Source organism: Aedes aegypti, chromosome 2 (genome assembly GCF_002204515.2).
Source record: "Aedes aegypti strain LVP_AGWG chromosome 2, AaegL5.0 Primary Assembly, whole genome shotgun sequence".
Classification (NCBI taxonomy): Eukaryota; Metazoa; Arthropoda; class Insecta; order Diptera; family Culicidae; genus Aedes; species Aedes aegypti.
The window spans coordinates 14,765,815-14,791,939 of record NC_035108.1 but is presented as its reverse complement, the minus strand read 5'-3'; the positions used below and the strand labels follow the sequence as shown (position 1 = coordinate 14,791,939).

The 26,125-nt window shown below is 40.5% G+C and overlaps 2 protein-coding genes across 7 annotated transcripts in view; one reads left to right on the top strand and one right to left on the bottom strand.

The window, feature by feature from the left end:
• LOC5564540 (cell division cycle protein 27 homolog) overlaps positions 1–8,249 on the top strand; it is a 72,290-nt gene extending 64,041 nt beyond the window's left edge. For 3 of the 4 annotated variants that reach the window (XM_021839940.1, XM_021839939.1, XM_021839941.1), the window contains one exon: positions 6,652–8,249. In XM_021839940.1, the coding sequence (XP_021695632.1) occupies positions 6,652–7,476 (825 nt within the window). In that variant the 3' untranslated portion in view covers positions 7,477–8,249. The remainder of the gene's footprint in view (positions 1–6,651) is intronic. The other variant, XM_021839942.1, reaches the window with a different exon arrangement.
• LOC5575770 overlaps positions 7,566–26,125 on the bottom strand; it is a 36,967-nt gene continuing 18,407 nt past the window's right edge. The window contains exons 4-8 of one of the 3 annotated variants that reach the window (XM_021839936.1): positions 21,525–21,845; positions 20,898–21,467; positions 9,131–9,340; positions 8,426–9,067; positions 7,566–8,362 (exon numbers count right to left, since the gene is read on the bottom strand). In XM_021839936.1, coding sequence (XP_021695628.1) covers positions 8,315–8,362; positions 8,426–9,067; positions 9,131–9,340; positions 20,898–21,467; positions 21,525–21,845 — 1,791 coding nt within the window. In that variant the 3' untranslated portion in view covers positions 7,566–8,314. Of the gene's footprint in view, positions 8,363–8,425; positions 9,068–9,130; positions 9,341–15,974; positions 16,003–20,897; positions 21,468–21,524; positions 21,846–26,125 lie in introns of those variants that run through there. The other 2 variants (XM_021839937.1, XM_021839938.1) reach the window with 2 other exon arrangements.

The following is a 26,125-nucleotide window of genomic DNA, read 5'->3' as shown; positions in this document are numbered from 1 at the left end:
CTAATAGTTCATTATTGTATTTCTATCTACTTATACTACATCTCACATGTTCGCGAGCGACTTCTTGTAATTATTGGACTTCTACTGCGCTTCAGTCTCTTGGGTTTGTTTGCTCCGCTTGATCTTTCTAGATTATCCATAAACATGCTGAATGATTGATCCTTAGGCTCTACTTCAAAGCCCATACAAACACTATTTTCGTCTGTCATTTCCCTACTACTGCGCTTCCGAGATTGTTTTGACGGGACTAGCAGTGCAGAACCTCTCGTAGACTTCAGCAACTTAAGTTGATTTCTGTGCGCCGATAAAACGTTCCTATGGAGAGATATTTGAAAAATATTTTTGGAAAGTTGTTTAATGAATTTAGCTTCAATCCAACGCTGCGGATCCGTTTTCCTAAATTTTTTATAGAATATCTTATCCCCCACTACCAGCTTACTAAACGGATCTGGGTCTTGCTCTGCCGGGATGTAGGCATTGTCTATTGGTTTTGGGTTCTCTAAGTATTGCTTGTATTGTCTATTTGGATTAAGCAAATCCATCAAAATTTTGGGTTTATAACTAAACATTTTGCTGGAAGGTATAAACCCATCCGTTGTAGTGATTTGGTTCCTGTAGTTGAATAGGAAGTAATTCAATTGACTCACCATGTCTAACCTTCGTAACTCTGGATCTAAAAGATGTTTCTTCAAAGCATCCTTCACAACCCTAACAAGTCGTTCAGCCTGACCGTTGCTACTTGGGTTGTAAGGAGGGCTTTTCAAAGGTTTTATTCCATGATTCACAAGAAATGAAAAGAACTCCTTTGAATTAATTGGGGTATACCATCGGTAACCACAACGTCAGGAAGCCCAAATCTAGCAAAAACGGCCATGAATTTGTCAATTACACGTTTTGCATCTGTACCGTTTTGCATTAATTCTACTTCCACCCATTTAGAGTGACTGTCCACTATTAATAGAAACATTTTCCTATCAAAATAGAAAAAGTCGGCATGAATTCGACTGAAAGGTCTAGTCGTAGGAATCCATTTACTCTCCGTAGGCTTAGAAGACGCTGGAGATGATTTTATACAGATTTCACAACCATTGAGGAAATCTATATCCATATTAATTCGAGGCCAAAACACTGTCTCTCGGGCCAATTGTTTCATCTTAACTATGCCTATGTGGTTACCATGCAGCATTTTTAGTATTTTGGGTCTCAAATTCACAGGAATAATAACTCTTCCTTGATACATGACACAATTTTCTGTGACTTCTAGATCGGCTCGTAAAGAATACATAGATTTGTATCGTTCATTTATCGACATTGGCCAACCTTCTTTTACAAAACGCCGGATTTCTGCTAAATAAGGATCTGTTGTAGTTCCTTCTGCAATCTTTCGGTTATCTATTGGTAGGGAATGTGAAAAGTTCAAACTTTTAACATGCTCCGTGTCCAAACTTTTAGGAACCATTTGATCCAAAGGGAATCGCGAGCAAAAGTCTGCGTTTCCCATTAGTGATGAAGGTCTGTAAGCGATCTCAAAATCATAAATCGATAACTCCATAATGTATTTTTGAAGTCGTGTCACAAAAACTGAGTTAGCTCCGCTCTTGCCGAAAATTCCTAATAATGGCTTGTGGTCTGTGAAAACCTTAAATTTTTGCCCAAAGAGAAATTTATGGAACTTCTTGATGGTGCAAACTAACGCCAGAGCTTCAAGGTGTAGTATTGGATACTTCTTCTGGGCAGAGTTTAGAGAGAACGATGTAAAACATATCGGCTTTTCTTTTCCATTGATTTCATGCGCTAAAACTCCTCCTAAACCATACGAACTAGCATCCGATACAACAACAAGTGGTTCGTTCGGGTCATAATACTCCAAAATATCTGCCTTTAAAAGGGCAATCTTACTGTCTTTGAACGCATTATCACACATTTCAGTCCATTCAAAATGTTTGTCATTTTTCAACAGAGCATGCAAACTGCTCAGCTTAGTTGAAAGTTGCGGTACAAACCTGTGGTAATAATTAATCAGGCCAAGATAAGCCCTTAATTCACTAACATTTTTAGGAGGTTTAGCTTGTTGATAACTTTTCTGGAGAAGGCATTAACCCTTTGTCTGTCACTACGTGACCTAAATATGGTAATTTGTTTACAACAAATTTACATTTTGAAAAATTAACCTTTACATTAGCTTTACATAAACGTTCTAAAACTAATTCCAAATTTTTCAAACATTCAGCTAAATCTTTCCCTGCAATCAGGACGTCATCTAAATACACACTTATGTTTTTCAAACCCTGCAGAATTTGATCCATAATTTGTTGGAATATTGCTGCGCTACTAGAAGCATCCTGTGGGAGCCGATTTTACGTGTACAAACCCTTGGATGTATTTATCACCATAAATTTTCTAGAACGCTCAGAGAGTTGCACTTGGGTATAAGCCCCCGCCAAATCCAAACAGCAAAAAACCGTACATCCAGCCAGAGAAGCAAATATATCCTGAGCTAATGGTAACGGATAAGTATTCGGTATAATAACTTGATTAATAGATACCTTGCAATCAATCACTGTTCCGACGGTAGCTCAGGAAAAATGGGGTTTTCACCGGATTGGAATTAAATTGCACTGTGAACGCGTGGGTTGATTTTCAATATAACTTTTACTTTATTCACTTTGATTTCTGCGTGAGAACATAACTTCACGAAGCCTGTTAGTGGACTGTTGCATGATTTAACTTGTTTGCTCCTCAGTTACCCTTTCCCTTTCGTAGACTGTGCAGTTCCTTTTCTCCCCATCTTCTCGCAAGCTTTCAACCTAGGCGCGCAAACATTCTCCACAGAGAAAGCTCCTACCTGTCCCTTTTTGCCTGCGGTGCGCCAAGAACAAGATTTTTCTCAAACAATCACCATGCGGATGTCTTGATCTTTTTTAACAACTACGATAACCGGTGAAGCCCATTCGCTGGCCTTAATGGATGTTATTACATTTTGCTGCTCAAGCATATTAAGATGACGATCCAACTTGTCTTTGAGTTTGTAGGGCACAGTGTACGCTTTCTTAAAAATCGGTTCGTCATGTTTTAGTTGCAACTCTCCTTCATATCCCCAATTGGTTCTGAAAAATCTTTATTGAAAATTTTTGAATATTTTTGCTTCAAACTTGCAACAATTTTATCTGTACCTTTGCTTTGAATCAAATTGTTAACCGAAGCTTTCTGCATAAAGCCTGATCTCCATTCAGGATAGTAGAAATCAAGCCAGGTACGACCGACAAGGGGCGTAAAATTCTTTTCACATTCTAAGATGATCAACTTTTGATAGCTCTTTGTTCCATTCAAGACAACCCTAACTTTGATCTCTCCCACAATATATAAACTATCACCGTTTACAACAGCTAATTGTCTATTACAGGCGTCAATAGGAACTGTCCCAAAGAACTTCAAGTAATCGATATCGCTTATTACAGATACTGCCGCTCCCGAATCGATTTCCATACGCATTTTGTTTCCTTCTACAACAACCTCAACCATGCAGGGCTCACTAATTTTGTTTACAGCGGTTATCAGCATGCATTCCATACCATCAGATTCAACTTCAGATGAGCTATTTTCTTTGTCGCGTTTGAAGCTATATGATGTTTCAGTTTTTGAACCTTGTCCAACAAACCTAATTGAATTTCTGTTACGATAAGAATAACATTGTCGAATTAAGTGGCCCTTCTTTTTACAGTAGTTACAGACTGCATTTGCATATGGATTCACGTCCCTGTTATTTGAAGTAGACCTCTCACGAAAGCTCACATGTTTTCTCTCACCAGTGCTTCGGCTATGATCTCTAGGTTGCCTGTAAAACTCTCTGGATCTCCTCCCATAATCTCTGGGTTCTCGCTCGTATTCCCTGGGGTTTCCATCATACTCTTTTCTCCCTAACCGGTTCTTAATTGAGCTGATCTCAGATGATTCACGTCTCTCCGGCCCGAAAATAGAATTCGCTTGGTTTCCTGCTACTTCGCTACTGATAATCTTCTTCTCGACCGCTGCTAAACTCAATTCCTCATCCATTAACAACTTTTTCTGTAATTCTTTGTCAAAAAGTCCCATAATAAGCCTGCGATTTCTTTAAATTGCGGTTTCTTTAAATTGCTTGAAATCACAATTTTCAGCTTGTAACTTAACAGCAAGAATGTAGCTCTCAGCTGTTTCATCAGGGCGTTGATATCGATTATAAAATCGATATCTTTGCATCATGTCTGGTTCGACTTTATCGAAACGTTCTTTCAACTTTTTAATCATGTCATCGTATTTCAACGTTTGAAATTCGACGCCAGGAAACATTAACTTTAATTCATCGTATACAACCGAACCAGACAGAGCAATTAGAATACATTTCTTATTCTCTTCGTCCCATTTGTTAAACCGGCTAAGGCTCTCCAGTCGCTCAACGTAATTAGTGAAAGGAGTACCTGCCACATAGTGGTCCAGCGTTCCCATAGCAGACATTTTCTGAGAGAGCTTCGAGAAAGAGACAAAAATTAGATAAAATGCACTTACGGTTTGCTCTGGATATACCCACTCAATGATCTCGTCCTGGGTTACTGAGCTCTTATTCGTCCACTCACAGCAATTGAGTTATCAGCTTTTGCGCGCCTCTCACTGCTCACTGTTTTAATGATTCACTAAGTATTCCTCGCACACGGTCTTGTAAATTTGCTAATTTCACTTACCGCTTCGAATATGTTTTCTGTTAATTCGCACCGTAATTTACGAACTACTACGTTTCAGCATTCAATTGCTTACGCTAGGTCTGGCTTTTGCAAATCACAGCCGGCGCTGGAAACAAAAGTTTTCTGTTCCGCTGTAGCACTATAGTGTACACGCAAAAAATATGTGCGGTAAAAATTACCATTTTAGGGGGTTAACTTAAGCGCTCGCACCGGCAATTTTCAGCAGACCAGAAATGCGCTTGATTTTACCATGTCTGTAGTCGAAATCAGATTGTTGTAAATTATTTCTGTCAAATGTACCAGTAATGTGGTGGGATGTACCGTAAACATAGTAATTTGGTCTGAAATTGCATGGTAGTTTCAAGAATGGGCGTAGTCAGCTAAAATAGTAATTTTTACTACAGATTTTTTTCCCGTGTAGAACAAAGCAGCCGGTGGCTTGATCACTTATGATATATCCGATCACTAACACTGCACAAGGTTGTAATTAATTTTATCTCGTCGCCACTGTTCCGTTCTGTGAACAAGAACTTTATTAAATATTTCAAGACGTATCTTATTATAAGAAATAAATTAACTTTTATGATTTCTGTTAAGAACTGACTATTTGGTTTATTTCGGCTTCCTTTTTATACACATTGGTGTCACATACATTTACAGTACTGAACAGTTTGCTCGTGGTAGTTCAATCAGAATCCGTTGGGGTTTCTGCGGATTTACCGAACCGGGAATACTTAACAAATGCATCCCGCAAAAGCTTCGTGCCTCGAGCTGAAATGTGCTGGGGTAAGGATGGGAGCATCACGACGAACGGACGAGAGGTTGGCCACTTTTCTGCATTGGCTGATAGTTGGAATCTGACGAAACAGCTTCCGGAGGAGTGGAAGCAAGTGCTCCATCTAGAAAAAGGAGGACAAACTGGAGTGTGAAAACTATCGTCTAATCCCTATCCTACACGCCACTTACAAAGTGCTATCCCAGATTTTTTCCGTCTCTCACCTAGCAAACGAGTTCGTGGGAAGCTATTGAACAGATTTCATCGACGGCCGCTCGACAACGGATCAGATCCTTTCCGTGCGGCAAATCCTCCAGAAATGCTGTGAGTATCGGGTCGCGCATCATCTGTGGAAGTCGTGCCTACTATGGGCTCTAGAAGACACTGCGATCAAGAAAAATCCCCATCCACATCAAATGCACGATGTACAAAACGTTCATAAGACCGGGGTAGTCCTCTACGGGCATGAGACGTGGAATATGCTCTAGGAGGATTTGCAAGCTCTTGGGGTTTTTGAAAGCCGAGTGCTAAGGACGATATTCGACGGCATGCATGAGAACGGTGTGTAGCGGTGAAGAATGAACCATCAGCTCGTCTAACTCCTAGGCGAAACCAGTATCCTGAAAGTGGCTAAAGTTGAGAGGATACGCTGGGCAGGGCATGTTGCAAGAATGCCGGACAACGGCCCTGTAAAAATAGTGTTCGCTTCAAATCCGGTCGGAACAAGAAGGCGTGGTGCGCCGCGGGTTAAGTGGATTGACCAGGTGTACCAGGACCTGAAGAGCCTGGGTCGCAAACGAGGATGGAGATAAGCGGCCATGAACCGAGTGAATTAGCGAAATATTGTTTACGAGGTGTTATGAAGTTGATTGATGTAGAATCAAATTAATAAATAATAGCGAGTAATATTTTGTTAAAATCACAAGGAATCCTGAAGAAATTATCAGTAATATTTTCTAACAAGTATCTGTTCGATTTGTTTGTGAAACCTTAATTGAAACTTAGTAGAAGTATTTCCTAGTCATAGTTTGATGCCTTTTTTCAGGCATGAGGTGTTTGTAGATTCTACTTTTCGCTACCACCTCTGCTTATGACAAAATACCACTTAGTGTCTAGTACGTTTCAACGGAATATTACTAATCCAAACTCTTTATTTTCCAGGTGGATGAGGACTTCGCGTACAGCTATACTCTGCTAGGTCACGAGCTAGTTATGACCGAGGAGCTCGAAAAGGCCCTCTCGATGTACCGGTATGCTCTCCTGCGGGACTCGCGGCACTATAATGCCTGGTTCGGCATCGGGACCATCTACAGCAAGCAGGAGCGGTACGAACTGGCGGAGCTGCACTACCGCAAGGCGTTGACGATCAATCCGAAGAACTCGGTGATTATGGTTCACATTGGCGCCATGCAGTTCTTCCTAAGGAAGTCAGAACAGGCTTTGCGAACGCTGAATGCCGCCATTGCACTGGATCCGAAGAACCCGCTGTGCAAGTTCCACCGGGGATCGATGTATTTCTCGATGGGTCGATATCAGGAGGCGTTGAATCAGCTGGAAGAGTTGAAGCAGATCGTGCCAAAGGAAGCGGTAGTATACTACGTAATGGGCAAGATCTACAAGAAGCTTGGAAACGTAGATCTTGCACTGATGCACCTGAGCTGGGCGACTGATTTGGGTTCGAAGGGGGCAAACAATCAGATTAAGGATAATTTCGATTCCATCATGCGAACGCAGGACGGCGGATCAGGCACGTTAGGAGCGACGAGGTCGGGCGCTGCCGGGACGACGGGATCAACCACCGAAGGAACGGACGGAGGTGGATTGGAAGGAGTCGGCCTTGGCGAAGCGGACATTGGCAGCAGCAGTGCGGATCCGGACTATTCGGTCGGCGGGGAGCAGGCCTCTAGCGACGACTCAACGGCCAATGCACGGAACGAATCGCTGGACGTTTTCAGTGGAAACCTGTACGATAGTGATAGTTACTAGAACAAACCTTGGATCGCCTTTTGGTTCGTTTCGTTAGTCCACTTTTAGGCCCTTCGAAGTCGATATAGCTCTATGTGTGTTTTGTATTATAGGTCGTCTGCCGATATGTTCCAGGCTCTTACTTTATAATTTAGTGCTTGTTGTGGCAAAAAAATTGAAGATCCTAGCCGGTGTTGGCTCTGGATCTGGTACTGTACTAGCAAATGAACTCCTCCTCCCCGTATAAATATAATCTTCCCTTCAGAGTCCAACAGTGTATAGAGTAATTGTAACAAAATAACACAATACAATTGAACAACCGAACAAAAGTCCGCTCCAAACCCACCAACTCACGAATCACAGTCGCAATAGACCAAAAGTATAGATTGCGAGGGAATTCTTTCAAGTAAAATTGTTTGGTTGTCTGAAGTCTTGTTCCGCATTTGAAGTAGAATCGCAACCTCCAATAATTCGTGGGATACGAACCTTGGTAGAGAGCCGGACGTAGTGTCGTCGTCATAGCCGCGCGATAAATCTTACTTTACGAGGAAAAGGAGCGTCACAAGCGATGCACACACATACATACTAAATTGACTGACTGACTGGTTGATAGTTAGTAAATCAAAGAAAGAAAAACGGAAATGGAATGGAACGATGGAGTCGTAAGCTCTGACTGATCTGGGCAGAGGAATGTTTGAGTGTGTTTGAAAGGAAGAAAAAAAAAATACGCAGATAGGATGGTTATAAAACAAATTAAATGGAAATAAATAGGCCGTTTGTATGAATTATTTAAACACGATTCGGCAATGTTAACTTTAATGTAAAAATATCACATTTCTTGTAAAAAATACAGACGTTACTAGTCAGTATGAGATGGCGCTGTTTGGTGGACTCGATAATGTCGTTTCTGGAACGATAGGAATTAAACTAATCAGTATAGTTGTTGACACGCTTCAATTCAAAAACTTACCAACCGCACTGGTAGTTCCCCTTCTTCATCGTCATCGGAGATTACCAACGATGGAGTTTCATCTGTACTTAAATTGCTTTGAGTGTCGATTTGTCTCTTCGAAGTTTCCCGCTCATTGTCAGTTCGATTTGTAATCTGATTACGGTCATTTGTTTCTGTAAGACTTCTAAAATTATCGTTCTCGGTCGGCTCGAAGCTTCCGTATGCCAATCGACTGGCAATGGGAGTAACCATCCTTAGAAGCGCCATCGCTGCATGACCCGTATTGGGTTGCAATAGAGGAAAAATGTTCTGAGCCAGTACTGATATTAGGTGTAGGAAATCGCAAAAACTGTCATCCCTCGCGAAGAGTGTTGGCCACAGAGATCTCAGCACGATCTGAAATCGAAGCCGGCTTTCTATACTGGGCTGAATAGAGTCGTACTGTTCAGCTTGGAATTTCGAAGCTGTCGGAGACGAAGTTGTAGGCGGTTCGGGTGCTCTCGAGGTTCTCGAAAAACCGGAGGAGTTGGTGGCTGAACTCGGTGACCATGCGATAAACAGTCGGTTGGAATCAGGTGACTGGTAACTGTGTTCGAATGGCTCACTATCTTCCGCCAGGTCTTCTATTCTGCTGGATTCGCTTCTAAGTGGTGACTGAATCTGTAAGATAAGTGAAAACGAATTGCATTTGATAGCTATGAGAGGAGAGTTTTAAGCACTAACCAAAGGGGTTCGAGATCTTTCGCTTCGCAAATCGTTCATGTAGATATGCACATTTGGAGATTGAGATCCTAAAGGTAGGTTAACGTCAAAGCGCTCAGTGCTGAGTTCAGGGTCATCTGCTTCCACTAAGTGGTGGCGATCTGCTAAGTCATAAGTTGAGGCTGTCTTTGTTCTCCTTTTATAATTAGAAATGCTTTTTGTCTTGAAGTACTGTACAGGTGAGACAAGGATATACGGTAGTTAAATATCTACTTGTTCATTCGCTCGGATGAATATATAGCAGAGCAAACAGTGAAGAACAATTTTCTGGTTCCCAGTTAAAAGGATAGGATAATCAAACAGCGACTCGATACCTGATTGTTTGTGGTTACCGCAACTTCTGTGAGATTTCGATAGGCTGTTCATGTTAATCAATAACAACAAAATGAAAACCGAATTTAGTACTATACCATTTAATTCAACTGAAGTTTTAATCCTTTGGAAGAAACGCGTATTTCGACTTCAGCTGTAAGGCCGTCCTACGTATACGTGACGTGAACAACTGGACTTGATGAAATCCATCGTATTCACACATTATTTACGTAAACTAGATGAAAAGATGATGAGAGTGGATCCACTACCCAAAGTCCGAACTCATCAAGCTTACGAACAAAACTCTGAAAGACTGCAAGGTAATCGTTGGCGAAGCTCGTTTGCAAGACGTAAAACCCATTATTCCACGAATCAAAGGGCTCCCCACCCATAAACTGGCGGAATGGTAAGTCAAGGAATTCCAGAATATGGCGAATCTATTCCCCACTATGTCAGTTAAAAACACCCAGGAGTTCTCCCAGAAACTATTAGAGACAGGAGGATCGAGGATGACGAGATGATGGTTTCTTTCGACGTAGCGACTCTTTTTCCCAGCGTTCCAGTAAATGATTCCCTAAATCTTCTCGAGGACTGGCTATTACCCCAAAAGAGGAAAGGTCAGGACATACATGAGGATGGCAAGATTCATGGACGAGAAGTACTTTCAATTTCGAGGAAATTTCTACCAGCAGACGAAGTCTGCTCCCTGGAGTCCCCATGGAAAACCCTCCCCGTTTTTGTGCGAACTATTCATGGCGAATTTTGAGGAAAATTTAAAGAAACAAGGAGTATTACCGGATAAATGGTGGAGATACGTCGACGACATTTTCAGCGTTATCAAGCGGAACGATCTGGCTAAAATTTTGGATACAATCAACAGCATACACAAGGATATCAAGTTCACCCACGAGGAAGAGCGGGAGGGAAAATGACCGTTTTTGGATCTACTTGTCTCCAGGGAAGAAAGTTCATCTTACAACTTCGAAATCTATAGGAAGCCTACAAACACCCAGCGAGTCATCCCCTACACATCGAATCATTCGTTCCAGCACAAGATGACAGCATTTCACCACATGATCCACAGGATACAAACTCTACCCCTCAGCGAAGACGGAAAGACCAAGGAACTGGAATACATCTACGAGACGGCAAGAATAAACGGATACAAGGATAAAAGCCATCATCGACAGAAAGGAAAGACAGCAAATTCGGAGTGCTTTGACGACATAACCCCTATCATGAACCCATGAAGAGAGTCTCCATCCCATACGACATAGACATCACCAATCAGCTTCGCCCAAAGCTAAACAACTTTGGAATCGGTTTGGTGTTTTCCAGCAAAGACAACCAACTCAAGATTTTGTTAGGTTCTACCAAGGATCCGGTTAATACACTGAACTAGGCTGGCGTTTACAAAACCAGCTGTCCTCACTGCAGCAAGCGGTCTCTCGATGTTAGATTCAAAGGAACACTTCGCGGAAATAGGGAAAGCTCAGAAGACGATAAACAAGGCGATGTCTCACGATTTCAACAAAAATCTGACGAGACAGCTGTTGAAACTTGACGAGACGACATTAATATACGAAATACGTATTTTTGAGAGCTTTAAGAATAAGCCTTAGTAATTCGTGTAATAAAAATGTGTTCAATTCCCCTTTTTTTTCAACGTGAATGATAGTCGTAGTAGAGACCTTTGTACCAAATGCGTATTCATGCTTATATCCTGGGTTCGCTGTTATGGAATGCGATGTACGATGACGTACTGAGGCTGCTCCTTCCCACGGGTGTTAAGATTGTTGGTTTCGCCGACGATATCACCCTAGTGGTCTATGGTGAATCGATGGAGGAAGTAGAGTTGACAGCAGCGCACTCTATTTCCTTAGTTGAGGAATGGATGAAGTCTAGGAAACTAGGACTGGCCCGTCACAAGACTGAGGTGGTGGTGGTCAACAACCGCAAGTCCGAGCAACGGGCGCTTATTTCGGTAGGTGATTGAATAATATAGTCCAAGCGATCCCTTAGGCATCTTGGGGTAAATAATGATCGATGACAAGCTCAGCTTCGCTAGCCACGTTGAATACACCTGTAAAAGGGCATCTTCGGCTATAGCGGCGCTTTCGAGGATGATGTCTAACAGCTCTGCTGTAATTGCTAATTGCCAGCAAACGCGAGCTACTGGTGAGCGTGGCGCTATCCATACTAAGGTGTGGAGGACCAATCTGGTCAAAAACGCTTAGCACGAGCAGAAACCTAAAGCAGTTGGAAAGCACGTACAGGATAATCAGTGCGCATCGTACCTTCGTGCTGTGCGTACACGAATTCTCTCTGCTCTTGGAAGTTTTCTTAAAAACTACCTAAAGCAATAAAACAGTACTTTTCAGTGCTACAAAAACAGTACTTTTCAGTGCTAAAATTAAAAACGGTACTTTTCAGTGCTACCAAAACAGTACTTTTCAGTACTATTATTTCTACTATTGATCCCTTTACGATCCTTGTTTGGACCCGTGCCTTCGATTTTTCGTTGGACCCGTTGGCGAAAGCTAGCGGTGGTAATCGTTCTTGGACACCGTCTTGGGAAAAAACCTCTCGAAGGTCACGTCTTCTTTCGTTTATTAACTAAACATGGTATCAACAACAAACAAAAGGAAGGGTGAATCTCTGAATTCACTACTTCCTTCCAAAAAAGTGGGGTTTAAAACTGTCACTACACGTGGCAAGAATGGAAGAAAGGACGTTTCCCCGGAATGCGAACTTTCTTCCAAGGGTGAAATGAATAATTGTATCGAAATGAGCAATCAGTTCGATGCTCTAGACAAATTTTCCGAACACCAAATCGAAGCAGCCTCTAGCCCAGGCTCTTTGATTCAAGTGAGGAAGCAAAGAGTGCCGCCTATCGTGGTCAGTTGTTCCGAATTTGCGGGATTTAGGCAGGAGATCTTGAACTCCATTAGGGGAATCAAGGTTTCCTTCCAAATCGCAAAGAAAGGAGACTGTCGCGTTTTGCCGGAAACTCTTAAAGATCGTGAACTTCTTCTCAAACATCTTGAAGAGAAGAAGCACAATTTTTTTACTTATGACGACAAAACTGAACGTTTGTTCAAAGTTGTCTTGAAAGGTCTCTCAAGTGACTTTACACACACAATCTCAGTTTATCTGTTCGGTAATATTTTTTACGGTGTTGGCACTGTGAATTACAACAAAATACCGAACTTTCAGCTTTTTTATTCGGACTCACTGATGTTCAGCAAAATATTTATCACTTTACTGAATTCGGTAACCAGTTTAGCTGATCGTTCAGTGATATTCTAAAAAATATCGTACGAACTCAGTGAGTTTAAAAAGTCAGTAAAATCAAAGTACTGACTTTCAGTGATAATTATTTTTTACCGACTTTTTTCGTTAAAGTCAAAGAAAACAAAAAAGCGCGAGAGAGAATTTGACACAAAAACAATTATGGATAGATTCTGAATCAGAAGTTGGTATGTGCGAGACTGATGAGCTGCTTCCAAATGAAAAGCAGTTTTACTTCCTGAATGCTGATTCCTGTGGGCTCGGTGCAAGGTAAGGAATTGATTATCGGCAGTATATTGTTATCTATTAAGATAATAGACACCGAGTATTCATTGAGGTTTCAAAAACCTGTAAATTATGGAACTCAATCACAGCACCAATTTGTTAAGGTTAGGTAAGAAGCCGGGATGTTCCCGGCACAACCTATGACAAACAAGTCAAGTCTAGTACACGACACTGAAGACGGCCTTACAGTTGAGGTCGAAATACGCGTATCTGTCAAAGGATACACACTTTAGTGGAATTAAATGGTATAGTACTAAATTCGGTTTTTTCATCTACTTATGACAAACAATTTGTTGCCGATTTTTAATTCCTTTCAGAAGTAACGAGTTTCTACATATAAAATCATGATGGAAATGGTTTGGATGTTCAGAATGAAGAATTGGGACCAACAAAAATATGGAATGAAAAAGGGGACTCTGCTCAAAAGCTGAAAAAATTAGCAAATTATGGTAAACAAATAAATTTTATTTACCGAAAAATCCAGTACATGGCTGCAGAAAGATTTACTGACTAAACCAGCATTTTTAATGACAGCTCGAGAATCTTGTCGATTTACGGAGTTTTCAGTTCTTATGGAAATTACCGAGAAAACTCTGCTGTTCAAAAACCCAGTAAAATTTTACCGATTTCGGTAATAAAATCTTAGTGTGTAGTGTGAACTCTTGATCCGTCTTAAAAACGTGAGGAGAAGGCAATTTCAACGCACTCGCGATCCTGCTATGAAAATTATATGGCAGGATTTGCAGAAAGAAATCAAGAAACGTTTTGCTCAATTAAGAAACAAAAATTTTGAAAATAAAATTTCTCAATTGGACCCTGGCTCTAAGCCCTTTTGAAAATTATCTAAAATCTTGAAAAAACCTCAGAAGCCAATACCGGCATTGAAAGAGGAAAACAAATTATTACTAACTAATTGCGAAAAAGCTCAAAAACTTGCTATGCAGTTTGAAAGTGCGCACAATTTTAATTTAGGACTTACTAGTCCAATTGAAAATGAAGTTACTCAGGAGTTCGAAAATATTCTCAATCAAGAGAACGTTTTCGAAAATGCCTGGGAGACTGATTTGGAAAAAGTGAGAACTAGGGGAACTTACGTATTCTCGGCAGCTTAAGCCGATGCCGTGCTATTTACATTTATGCGTTGCTCAATCCTCTATCGATTCACACCGACAGACTTGTCAAAATGCTTTTGGAAACGTTTTGACAACGCTGCGAACATCCCTTGTCAGTGTGACTATTGTCGGCAGCCTCATTCTCTTCGGCAACTTTTCCATAACAACTGCTGGTGAATCTCTTCGGCAGCTCCAAATCAGTCGCATTTTGAGGCGTGCTCATTTGAATTGATGGCATCTCCGCCGATATCTTTTGTTTAGTCTCGGAAATCTCGCCAGCGGGAAGCGGGCAGAACAAAGAATCATCTGAATGTTTCCACTGATGAGTTTTGATAAAAATACTGTGTATTTAGCGTTTGAAATTTGGTATTTCGATAATAGTCGAATGGTGCCGAAGCCGTAAGTCTTCCTATTATTAAAAAAATTAAAAACATGAAAGCTCCTGGCGATGATGGAATTTTCTACATCCTCATCAAGAAACTTCCAGAAAGTAGCTTATCATTTTTAGTTGATATATTTAACAAATGTTTTCAATTAGCATATTTTCCTGACAAATGGAAAAATGCTAAGGTTGTTCCAATTTTAAAACCAGACAAAAATCCTGCAGAATCTTCTAGCTATCGTCCAATCAGTTTGCTTTCCTCCATCAGTAAACTTTTTGAAAAGGTTATTTTGAACAGAATGATGGCCCACATCAACGAAAATTCAATTTTTGCCAATGAACAGTTCGGATTCCGCCATGGACATTCGACCACTCATCAACTTTTACGTGTAACAAATTTGATCCGTTCCAACAAATCTGAAGGCTATTCTACTGGTCTTGCTCTTCTAGACATAGAAAAAGCATTCGACAGTGTTTGGCATGAAGGTTTGATTGTAAAATTAAAAAACTTTAATTTTCCAACATACATTGTTAGAATAATTCAAAGTTATCTGTCAAATCGTACACTTCAGGTTAATTATCAAAACTCCAGATCTGAAAGACTTCCTGTAAGAGCTGGTGTTCCTCAAGGCAGCATTTTGGGACCAATATTATACAATATTTTCACATCTGACTTACCTGAGTTACCTCAGGGATGTCAAAAATCTTTATTTGCGGATGACATAGGCCTCTCCGCCAAAGGACGAAGCCTGCGTGTCATCTGTAGTCGATTGCAAAAAAGTTTGGATATTTTTTCTTCACACTTACAAAAATGGAAGATTTCTCCTAATGCTTCCAAAACTCAACTAATAATATTCCCACATAAACCAAAAGCTCTTTATTTGAAACCTTCAAGTAGACATGTTGTCACGATGAGAGGGGTTCCAATAAATTGGTCAGATGAAGTTAAGTATCTAGGGCTCATGCTAGATAAGAATTTAACTTTCAAAAATCACATTGAGGGCATTCAAGCCAAATGTAATAAATATGTAAAATGTCTCTATCCCCTTATTAATAGAAAATCAAAACTTTGTCTTAAGAACAAGCTTTTGATATTCAAACAAATTTTCAGGCCAGCCATGTTGTATGCTGTACCAATATGGACTAGCTGTTGTAGTACCAGAAAGAAAGCTCTGCAGAGAATTCAAAATAAAATTTTGAAAATGATTCTGAGACTTCCTCCCTGGTATAGTAACAATGAGTTACATAGAATATCCAATGTTGAAACATTGGAACAAATGTCAAATAAAATAATAAATAATTTCTGGCAAAAATCGTTACAATCTTCTATTGCCACGATTAATGCGTTATATGTTTAGGTTAAGTTAGGTTAAGTATATTAAAAACGTTTTTTTTCTCTTATAAGCAGGTAAAATCAACTCACCTGTAAAAAAACTGAACTGCTACGGCAACTGAAATGTAATATGTTGTTAACAAAATGTTAATTAAATCTTAAATTTGTTTTACCAAATTAGGATGATAGTGTTGTCTAATAACACAGAACACCTAGATATAAGAAATGAATGTAGTGTTTGGAATGATACTAATAAAGAAATAATAATAATAAAAAAAAACTTACAGGATAATTTGCTTAAGAGTAGCAAGTGCATACCGGACGGTATCTAAAGAGGCCGTGTGCTTCATAGCCGGGATGACGCCCATTGGGCTCATCATCAATGAAGATGTTCAACCAAAGGGGAACCAGAGGAGTCCGCGACACGTGTAAAGAGGAAACGCTCAGAAGCTGGCAGCAGGAATGGGATACCTCCACTAAGGGTAGATGGACCCATCGGCTAATACCAAATGTGTCAGATTGGTGTTATAGAAACCATGGGGAAGTTAACTTCCACCTGACGCAGTTTCTGTCAGGGCATGGTTGCTATAGGCAGTACCTGCATAGGTTCGGGCACTCAGAATCTCCTGCGTGCCCCAATTGTGCTGGTGTGGAGAAAACAGCGGAGCATGTCGTGTTCGATTGCCCCCGTTTCATTGTTGTGAGAGGTCGCATGCTCAATACATGCGGAGGGGACACGTCCTCCGACAAAATAATAGAGAGAATGTGTGCGGATGCCGAGTGCTGGAATGCAGTAACTACGGCTATCACTCACATTATTTTAGAATTGAAGCGCCTATGGCGCGCCGACCAAGAGTTGGCTGCAGAGGGTTAGCCCTGCTGAGGCTCGTCCCTTGTAACATTGTTTAAGTCGGCTAAGAGAAGCAGTTTGCCTAGGCTACTTCTGCTTCACGTGTTGTGCTATATGCACTGGTCCCTCCCCGAAGAAATACCGTAAAGTGGTTCCGGGGAGAGTCTGAGTCCAAGGTTCATGTCGATGCACTGTTCACCACTTGACCAATTCTAAAAGAATTGCTGAAGCACAGTGCATAGGCTGGTTTTAGCGGGTCATCGTTGGTGCGTCATCTCCGCATTCCCTGAGTTACCTTCTCAGGGGATCTGTTTGCAGATTTCCCCCTTGTAAAAAACAACAAAAAAAAAAAAAACACTCACCCCTATCACCGAACCCACGAAGAGAGTATTCATCCCATACGACAGACACATCAGCAAACAGCTCCACCCAAAGCTAAGGAATTTTGGATCGATTTGGTGTTTTCCAGCAGAGCCAACCAACTTAAGACTTCGTTAGACTCTACCAAGGATCCGGTAAACACACTGAACAAGGCTAGTGTTGGTCGAACAAAGCGGTCTCTCGATGTTAGATTCAATTTTGCTAAATGTTTCACCACCTTGGAAATTGGATGTGGCTGACATATGGGCTGATAGTCTGGAAATTTGCAAACAGATACCTACGACGCTACTCAACAGAGACCATTCGAATATTTTGTTACGGAAGGATTGGGTGGTAAATGACTGGACAATGCGTACCATTGGTACTTCGCGTACCGGCAGGTATAAAATAGACCCCATTTGTGGTCCTTAGCCTCTTGTCCAGTAACTCCTATCCCTACCTCCCCGTGGTGCCGCCTGGGATACGAGTAACCGTAGGGAAGATCGGGTAACCAACCCTGGTGGAACCTTGGTCGTATGCTGACAGGGAAGGGGGGCGCCTCTCTTCTGAGGGTGTAGCTTATCAGAGCGCCTGTTCTCCATGTTAGGGGCGGCTCAAAACAGCGTCTGTTCTCCATGTTAGGAGCGGCTGATCATCGTCCTAGTGCCAGCGTGGGACTCTAAACAGTGCTGTGCACGATGATCCTCCGGCGAGACAGGGGGTTGGTGCAGGCCTTACAAGCCAGCCATAAAAATCATCAGTACAGGAAGCATACAACGTAAATTCGGACCGGAACAATCGGCATAGACCCAGGCAACGAAAACGGACTAACGATTGGAAACTCGGATCATGGAACTGTAAGTCTCTCAAGTTCTTGGGAAGTACCGGCATTCTATCCGAATTATTGAGGGTCCGCAAGTTCGACATCGTAGCGCTGCAGGAGGTTTGCTGGAAAGGGTCGACGGTACATACGTATAGGGATGGTTATACCATCTACCAGAGCTGCGGCAATAGACATGAGCTGGGCACAGCTTTTATCGTGATGGGCGAAATGCAGAGGCGCGTGATTGGGTGGTGGCCAATCGACAACAGAATGTGCAAGTTGAGGATCAAAGGCCGTTTCTTCAATATCAGCATAATCAGCGTGCACAGCCCTCACCTAGCAAGTGACGATGACGATAAGGACGCTTTCTACGCGCAGCTGGAACGTGAATACGACGGCTGCCCAAGCCATGATGTCAAAATCGTTATCGGAGATCTCAACGCTCAGGTTGGCCAGGAGGAGGAATTTAGACCGATTATAGGGAAGTTCAGCGCTCACCAGCTTACGAACGAAAACGGCCTTAGACTGATTGATTTCGCCGCCTCCAAAAACATGGCCATACGTAGTACCTACTCCCAGCACAGCCTCCCGTATCGGTACACATGGAGATCACCCCAACAGACTGAATCACAAATCGACCACGTTTTGATTGATGGAAGGCACTTCTCGGACATTATCGACGTCAGAACCTATCGCGGCGCAAACATCGATTCGGACCACTACCTTGTGACGGTTAAAGTGCGCCAACGACTCTCCGTTGTGAACAACATTCGGTACCGACGCCCGCCCCGGTACAATCTGGAGCGACTCAAGCAACCCGAAGTCGCAACTGAATACGCGCAAAGCCTTGAGGCAGCGTTGCCGGAAGAGGGAGAGCTCACCGAAGCCCCTCTTGAGGGCTGCTGGAGTAGTCTCAAAGCAGCCATAAACAACGCAGCGGAAGGTGCCATTGGGTTCGTGGAAGCAAATCGACGGAACGGTTGGTTCGACGAGGAGTGTCAGACGGTTTTGGACGAGAAGAATGCAGCGCGGGCGATGATGCTGCAGCAAGGCACCCGTCAAAACGTGGAACGATACAAACAAAAGCGAAGACAGCAAACCCATCTATTCCGGGATAAAAAGCGCCGCCTGGAAGAGTTGGAGTGCGAAGAGATGGAGCAGTTGTATCGTTCTCAAGAAACACGTAAGTTCTACAAGAAACTAAATGCATCCCGCAAAGGCTTTGTGCCGCGAGCCGAAATGTGCCGGGATAAGGATGGTGGTATCTTGACGGACGAACGTGAGGTGATTGAAAGGTAGAAGCAGCACTACAATGAACACCTAAACGGCGCAGAGGAGGAAGATCAAGACAGCAGGAGAAATGGCTTCATCAGTACGGCGGATGAGGGAGATGTGCCAACTCCCACAATAGGTGAAGTTAAGGATGCTATCAAACAGCTCAAGAACAACAAAGCAGCTGGAAAGGATGGTATTGGAGCGGAACTTATTAAAATGGGCCCGGACAGGTTGGCCACTTGTCTGCACCGATTGATAGCCAGGATCTGGGATACATAACAGCTACCGGAGGAGTGGAAGGAGGGAATAATATACCCAATATACAAAAAGGGTGACAAGTTAGAATGTGAGAACTATCGAGCGATCACCATTCTTAATGCAGCCTATAAAGTGCTTTCCCAGATCATCTTCCGCCGTCTATCGCCACTAGCAAGCAGATTTGTTGGAAGTTATCAAGCCGGATTTGTGGACGGTCGATCGACGACAGACCAAATCTTTATGTTGCGGCAGATCCTCCAAAAGTGTCGCGAATATCAAGTCCCTACGCACCACCTATTCATCGATTTCAAAGCGGCCTATGATACCATCGACCGCGAAAAGCTATGGAAGATTATGGACGAGAACGGTTTTCCCGGGAAACTGACTAGACTGATCAAAGCTACGATGGATAGTGTACAGTGCTGTGTGAAGATATCGGGTGCTTTATCGGACCCGTTTGAAACACGCAAAGGACTTCGACAAGGCGATGGTCTTTCCTGCCTCCTGTTCAATATTGGTGTTATGAAACGGGCGGGCTTCAACATAACAACTGCAGCAGAGAAATTCGAAGACGTATCATCGCCGGAAGTCGTGCTTACTATGGACTCCACAAGACCTTGCGGTCTGGTAAACTTCACTTCCGTACTAAGTGTACCATGTACAAGACGCTAATAAGACTGGTAGTCCTCTACGGGCATGAGACGTGGACAATGCTCGAAGAGGACCTGCAAGCGCTAGGAGTTTTTGAACGACGTGTGCTTAGGACGATCTTCGGCGGAGTATGTGAGAACGGCGTATGGAGGAGAAAAATGAACCACGAGCTTGCGCAACTCTACGGTGAACCCAGTATCACGAAAGTCGCCAAAGCTGGAAGGGTACGATGGGCGGGACACGTTGTGAGAATGCCGGACAACAATCCTGCAAAAATGGTGTTCAACTCAAATCCGGCCGGTACAAGACGAAGGGGAGCGCAACGAGCTAGGTGGTTTGACCAAGTGGAGCAGGATCTTGGAAGTGTGGGGCGATCGAGGAATTGGAGGTTAGCAGCCATGGACCGAGTTAGTTGGCGTAGCATTGTGGCGCAGGTCATGTCTTGAAGGACGTAGCGCCAGCAAAAGTAAAGTAAGTAAGTTACGGAAGGATAGTATGCAGTTTTGAACACCCCTGAGCATATATTCAAACTTGACGAGACAGCTGTTGAAACTTGAAGAGACGACATTGAAATACGAAATACGTATTTTTGAGAGCTTTAAGCTTTAAGCTATCTTAGGGCACAAAAACGGTAGAATAAGCGTAAACAATTTGAGTGATAAAAATGTGTTCATTTCACATTTTTGTTTTCAATGTGAATGATAGTCGTAGTAGTAGACCCTTGTTCCAAATGCGTATATACGCGTTGAAAAGTCGTCATGCTATGTACAACATTATGTATTCAAACTAAACTTACCATCTGAACTTTGTTCGTCACTCCTTGGACTTCAGTGTCGCCCGGACCGACGATGGGCTGTCCAATAAGCCCATTAATGGGTGGGTCCACTGGAACAGTTAACGGAAGCCGTTGTTTCACGATGAAGTGTCGGGGAACGGATTTGAGGGAGTTGTCTAACGCCTGAATCCCTAGACGGTCAACACCGGAATACTGGAGGGCTGTTGTAGATTCTATCGATAGATTCGGAGCACTCAAATTATCTGTTGGGTTCGTAATACTTTGGGTTTCGCTTTCACTAGGTTGAAGCTGAGTCTGGGCTGCTTCTGCCGCAATGGTGTTGTCAGAATGTCTATTGAAGCATGTGTTAATCGAATGCGTTTGTCTTTGGGTGTTTGATTCGACGTTTGTACTTTGTGATGTTTCGAGATGTTCAGTCTCTATCGGAGTACTAACAGTATCTTTGGTAGTAGAAGGGTAGGGAATTTCTGAGGAAACAATGATATCAGGCAATTCGTTATGAAGCTTGTCCGGGATATTCTGCTCTTCTTCGTCATCATCTTCCTCGTCTTCTGAATCTGTGAATACGCCCTGAAAGTAATGAACAATTATAATGTCGTAATGTACCTTATTGTACTCCTGTCTTACATTGAGAAATGGGTCATGATAAGCTTCCGCAGATGATGGTTCATTTGGAATGCTAATCTCTTTTTTGATAGGAACAGATTCTTGAGTTGGCTTAGCAACAATTACCGTTGGGGACTGCTTCCTAACGACCGGAGCAATTACTTCAGTTGTTTGAGATTCACTTCGATTATCGTTGGAGATAGGAGCGTGACTACTGTCTATTAAAGCTACATCAATATTGCCGATTGCTCCAGTAGGATTTGAGGTCGTCCTTCTGGAATTCGATTCATCTTCCTTTTCCCTCTCTTCCTCATCATCATCATCGGAATCGGTCAGCACACTCTGCAAATAGACATATACGATTATTTGGCGAATTTTGCCTTTCATCAGGGCTGATAGCAAATCTCTTTTACTGTTACTTGGTCAATATTTTAAAGCAAATCTATTAAAAGATTCTATTTTAGATAGAAGGTCTATAAAGTCTCTTTTAGTCAAAATGGTCTCTAAAGTTACTTTTTCTCATTTCCTTCTCTTAATGAATCTTGGTGCAAAATTTAAAAAAATAATCAGTGAAATTTCTTTTCTGGTTCCTCGGGCAAAAACTTCAAGAATTTTTCTATCGTTCTAATGGTCAAAGTGATTTCTGCAGAGATTTCTTACATATCACTTTCAGTTACCTTTTCAGGGATTCCTCTAGAAATTCCTCTTGTCTCCTTTTTCCAAAAAATCTTGAGCACTACACCTCTACTGCCCACAGTAATTTCCACAGAATTTGTTTAGGAATTTTCCTATAGACTATTCTAGGATTTCCTCCAGCGATTATTCCACAAGTCCGATAATTCCAGTTGTTACTAGAGGAGATTTTTTTTTAAGAAAAGCCACAAAGGTTTATTCAAGAGTCTTTGAATAAACTCGTTCAAGGATTTTTTTCCAGAAAATCATTCAACTCTTCCAGGAGTTCCCAAGAATTCATCCACAGTTTTGCATCAAAAATTCTTCCAGTGATTCCTTCCTCCAGTTGCTCAGAAATTTCATCTGAAATTCATCCATGAACATGGCTAATTTATCAAACAAAATACCAATAAATTCTTCTAAAGTTAATTTATGGTTCTTTACTAGCAAATACTACAGTAAGTATTGCTGTTATTCCTATGTTCAGATAGATTTTTTTTAATCAATAATAATATAAGCAAATTATCTAGAAAACATTCGTGACATCCTCGAGAGTCTAAGAGTTCTTTCAGAGATCCTCGTAGGAGAAGATAAGTAATTCCTAATCAAAGGTTGCTTTAGGATTTTCTTCATAAATGTCACTCGGATTTTTTTCAGAATTACTATTGAATAATTTCCTTGACAATTCACTGGAAAAATTGCTTGATGTATTGTTTGTGGAGTTTCTTAAGAAATTTCTTAAATAATTTCTGGAGGCATCCCTGAAGGAATCTTAGGAGCAATCTAAAGTAATTTCTAATGGTACCCTAAGAAAAAAATTCTAAACATTTTTTTAAGAGAATCTTAAGAAATTCCTGTGATTATCTCAGTAGAACTAACTGGTTGCATTCTAGAAGATGTCCTAAACAATAATCTTTCAGGCATCCTGAAGAAATTGATAGACCACTGGATTGTTTCTTGAGGACTAAGTCCCCCATTTTCGTTAAATGAATCTTTGGAGGAATTCCTGATGGAATCTCTTGACGAATTTATGGATTTATACCTTAGAAATATGTCAGATTAAAATCTAAAAAATTATCTTTAACAAAATTCCTCCGTTAGAGAATCACTAAATAACTCTAGAAGAAATCTTCGAAATAATATCCAAAGGAAACTTTGTGAAAATACGTGAATTGATTTTAGAAAATCATGAAAACACAAACAGTAACACGAACAGTGTAATGTTACGAGGAATCAAAAAAAAAAAAAAAAAAACTGAAATATCCTTAGGGAAATGTATGGTGGGATTCTCTGATAAATTTGATATTTGATAAACATAATTTTCCGCTTCTTTTCTTCACCTTTGCTCAAGACGTAAACCATATGACGGATTCCATGTCAAATCGGTCAGTCACAGAACTCGACCATCTTCGATTTGGATTAAATTTTGCACATATTTTTGGTATGGTAGAATAAGGTACCGTGGGGCAAGTGGGTAATGGAATTCGCATAGTTGATATTCTTCAAATTCTAGAGACTTTAAATTAAACAAATGAGGTCGTGTATATTTTTTAGCTTGACTCCCACCAAATATAAGCAGCGTGCTGAAATTGATTTTTATGAAAAATTGAAGAAAAAAATACAGAAAATGTTTTTGAAAAATGTCTCCTTACTTTTCATTTGCCCCAAAAGTGGGGCAAGTGAAAAGTTTACCGTTTTGAACAATAAATTCAAAATCAAACAGTTATATTCACGATTTCTATTAGCTTTAACAATTGTTAAGACTTCCCAATGAACAATAACATAAGTAACATGTAAACAAAGAAAATGTTATTCTTTTCACTTGAATTTTTTTCTCTTCAGTTATGAGTTAGTTGAAATGATTCGACGACATTATAACTGCAACATTTCCAATGTGAGTTCTTACATTATAGGACAGCAATTGCATTTCTGCTCTGTAGAATTTCCACCGCTCGTTATTTGTTTTTGAAAAAGTCGGATATAACGTCGGATAACTCTTCGGGAGAAATCAAACGGAATCCTTCAATAACGTATTTAGAATCTTTTTTATGTGGATACACCTATACCCCATTTTTATGTTTTGAACTTGCTTTACATAGACATTCCACGAGATTTCCTGTGTTCTCTAATATTGCAACATTTCAGTCAACGTCTTCCTTTCAATTGGCTGCCCGAAGTAGACATATTAATATTGTAATGTTTGGCAACATCTTTTAGAGAAGTTCCATGATTTCTAATAGCTTTTAACGCTTCAGTATAGTGTCTCTTGAATTATCAGCACGTTATGTTTTTCTATGATAATTTCGAACCATGTTTACTTATGGCTACTTAAAGAGAAAACACAAATTCAATCTCTAATGATAAACTTTTCACTTGCCCCACCTGATAAGAAAATTGACGGTGTTTAAATTTAGTTATTTTTAGGTCTACGTCAAATTAATTCGAAAACTTTCTTTTTTGCAGTTTGAAACTGTCACAGAGGACAACTAAGAAGTGGTACAGGAAATTATTTTCCGCAACTTTTTTCCACTGAAAATATTAAAATAAGATTGTACGCCGCCAACTTGTTACGGAGTAACAGTTGACAGGTTAACAATTTTTCGCTCTATTATGCAATAATGGCTGAAAAATCTCAGAAATCTATTACCTATCGTAATGTTCTCAATGGCCTCAAAGGTTTACGCATGAGTTTAAAACGTTAATTCACATATTCAGTAAAATATATCAATTGTTTTCACTTACCCCATTTACCCACTTACCCCGCGGTACCTTAAGTGTTTTCCATAGAAAAATTTATCATTTTGACTCAAGCGTAACTTTTGAAAATGGCCTATAATTTTTTGCATGCAACTTATTTGCAAAATTCTAACTCTGAAACTGTTGATTTTAGAGAAAAATGTTCTATGAAGAAGTTGTAGTGAACCATTTGAACTACAAGAAAAAAATGTACACTGAAAAAATATTTTATTTATGTTCATAAAAAAATCGAAAATAAAACTTGAATTTTAAATTACACAAAAACCCCATTTTTAATATTTTTTAAATTTTCACCATAGAATTTTGATAGTAAATAGATGCTTGGGACAAAGTTTCATGATGGAGAAATTTTTAATAAAAAAGTTTTTCTAAGAACAACTTTTGGTCGATTTTCAAAATTTTGATTTTTTGTCGAAATAAATACGTTCTGATGATACAGTAAGTATCTTGAAATGATTCTAAGCCATAATGATTGTATGAATAATTTCTCTAGATGTAGCCATTTTCGAATTAACTCGAGTTTAATGCAAAAAATATTGTTTAACCCTCTAATACCCAAATTTTTATTTTCGATTTAAATATTATTTTTCGTTATCTAAAATCGTTCTAAACACGTTCCGGGCAATTATTTTTTTTTATTCGTGAATTTTTGAATTTTGGTTTTTGATTTTTATATTTTTTATTTTTGAACATCCCTAGCTTTTTTCATTTTGTCTTTATGCCTTTTCTGGTTGTTGATTTTTGGCAATAATAAAAATTTAAATTTTTGCGGTACTTTCAAAAATAATAAATTTTTAATTTTTTTTCGGAGCGTATTTTATTTTCCGTGTAACTAACGGAAAAACAGGTTTGAAATTATTTTGATACCACCAGGCTCTTCTTTTGTGATAGGTCGATCGTAGAAAAATATAAAAGGTATGATTTTTTTTATTACACGTTAAATTAACCCCGGGCATTTATAGGGCATATAAGAATACAATTTTTCAAACAATTTTCAAAAATACAAAAAAGTTTTAAAAGTCATAAAAAACTTTTCTTACATGCGCGTTATGAGTCAAGGTTTAAGCCAAAAATAAAATAATTTTGATTTCCGAGCTACGAAAAAATACACAAAATTCCAAAGTGTACCCCGTCTAAAGGCGGGGTTGGGTATTAGAGGGTTAAATATTAAAATAGGCCATTTTCATAAGTTA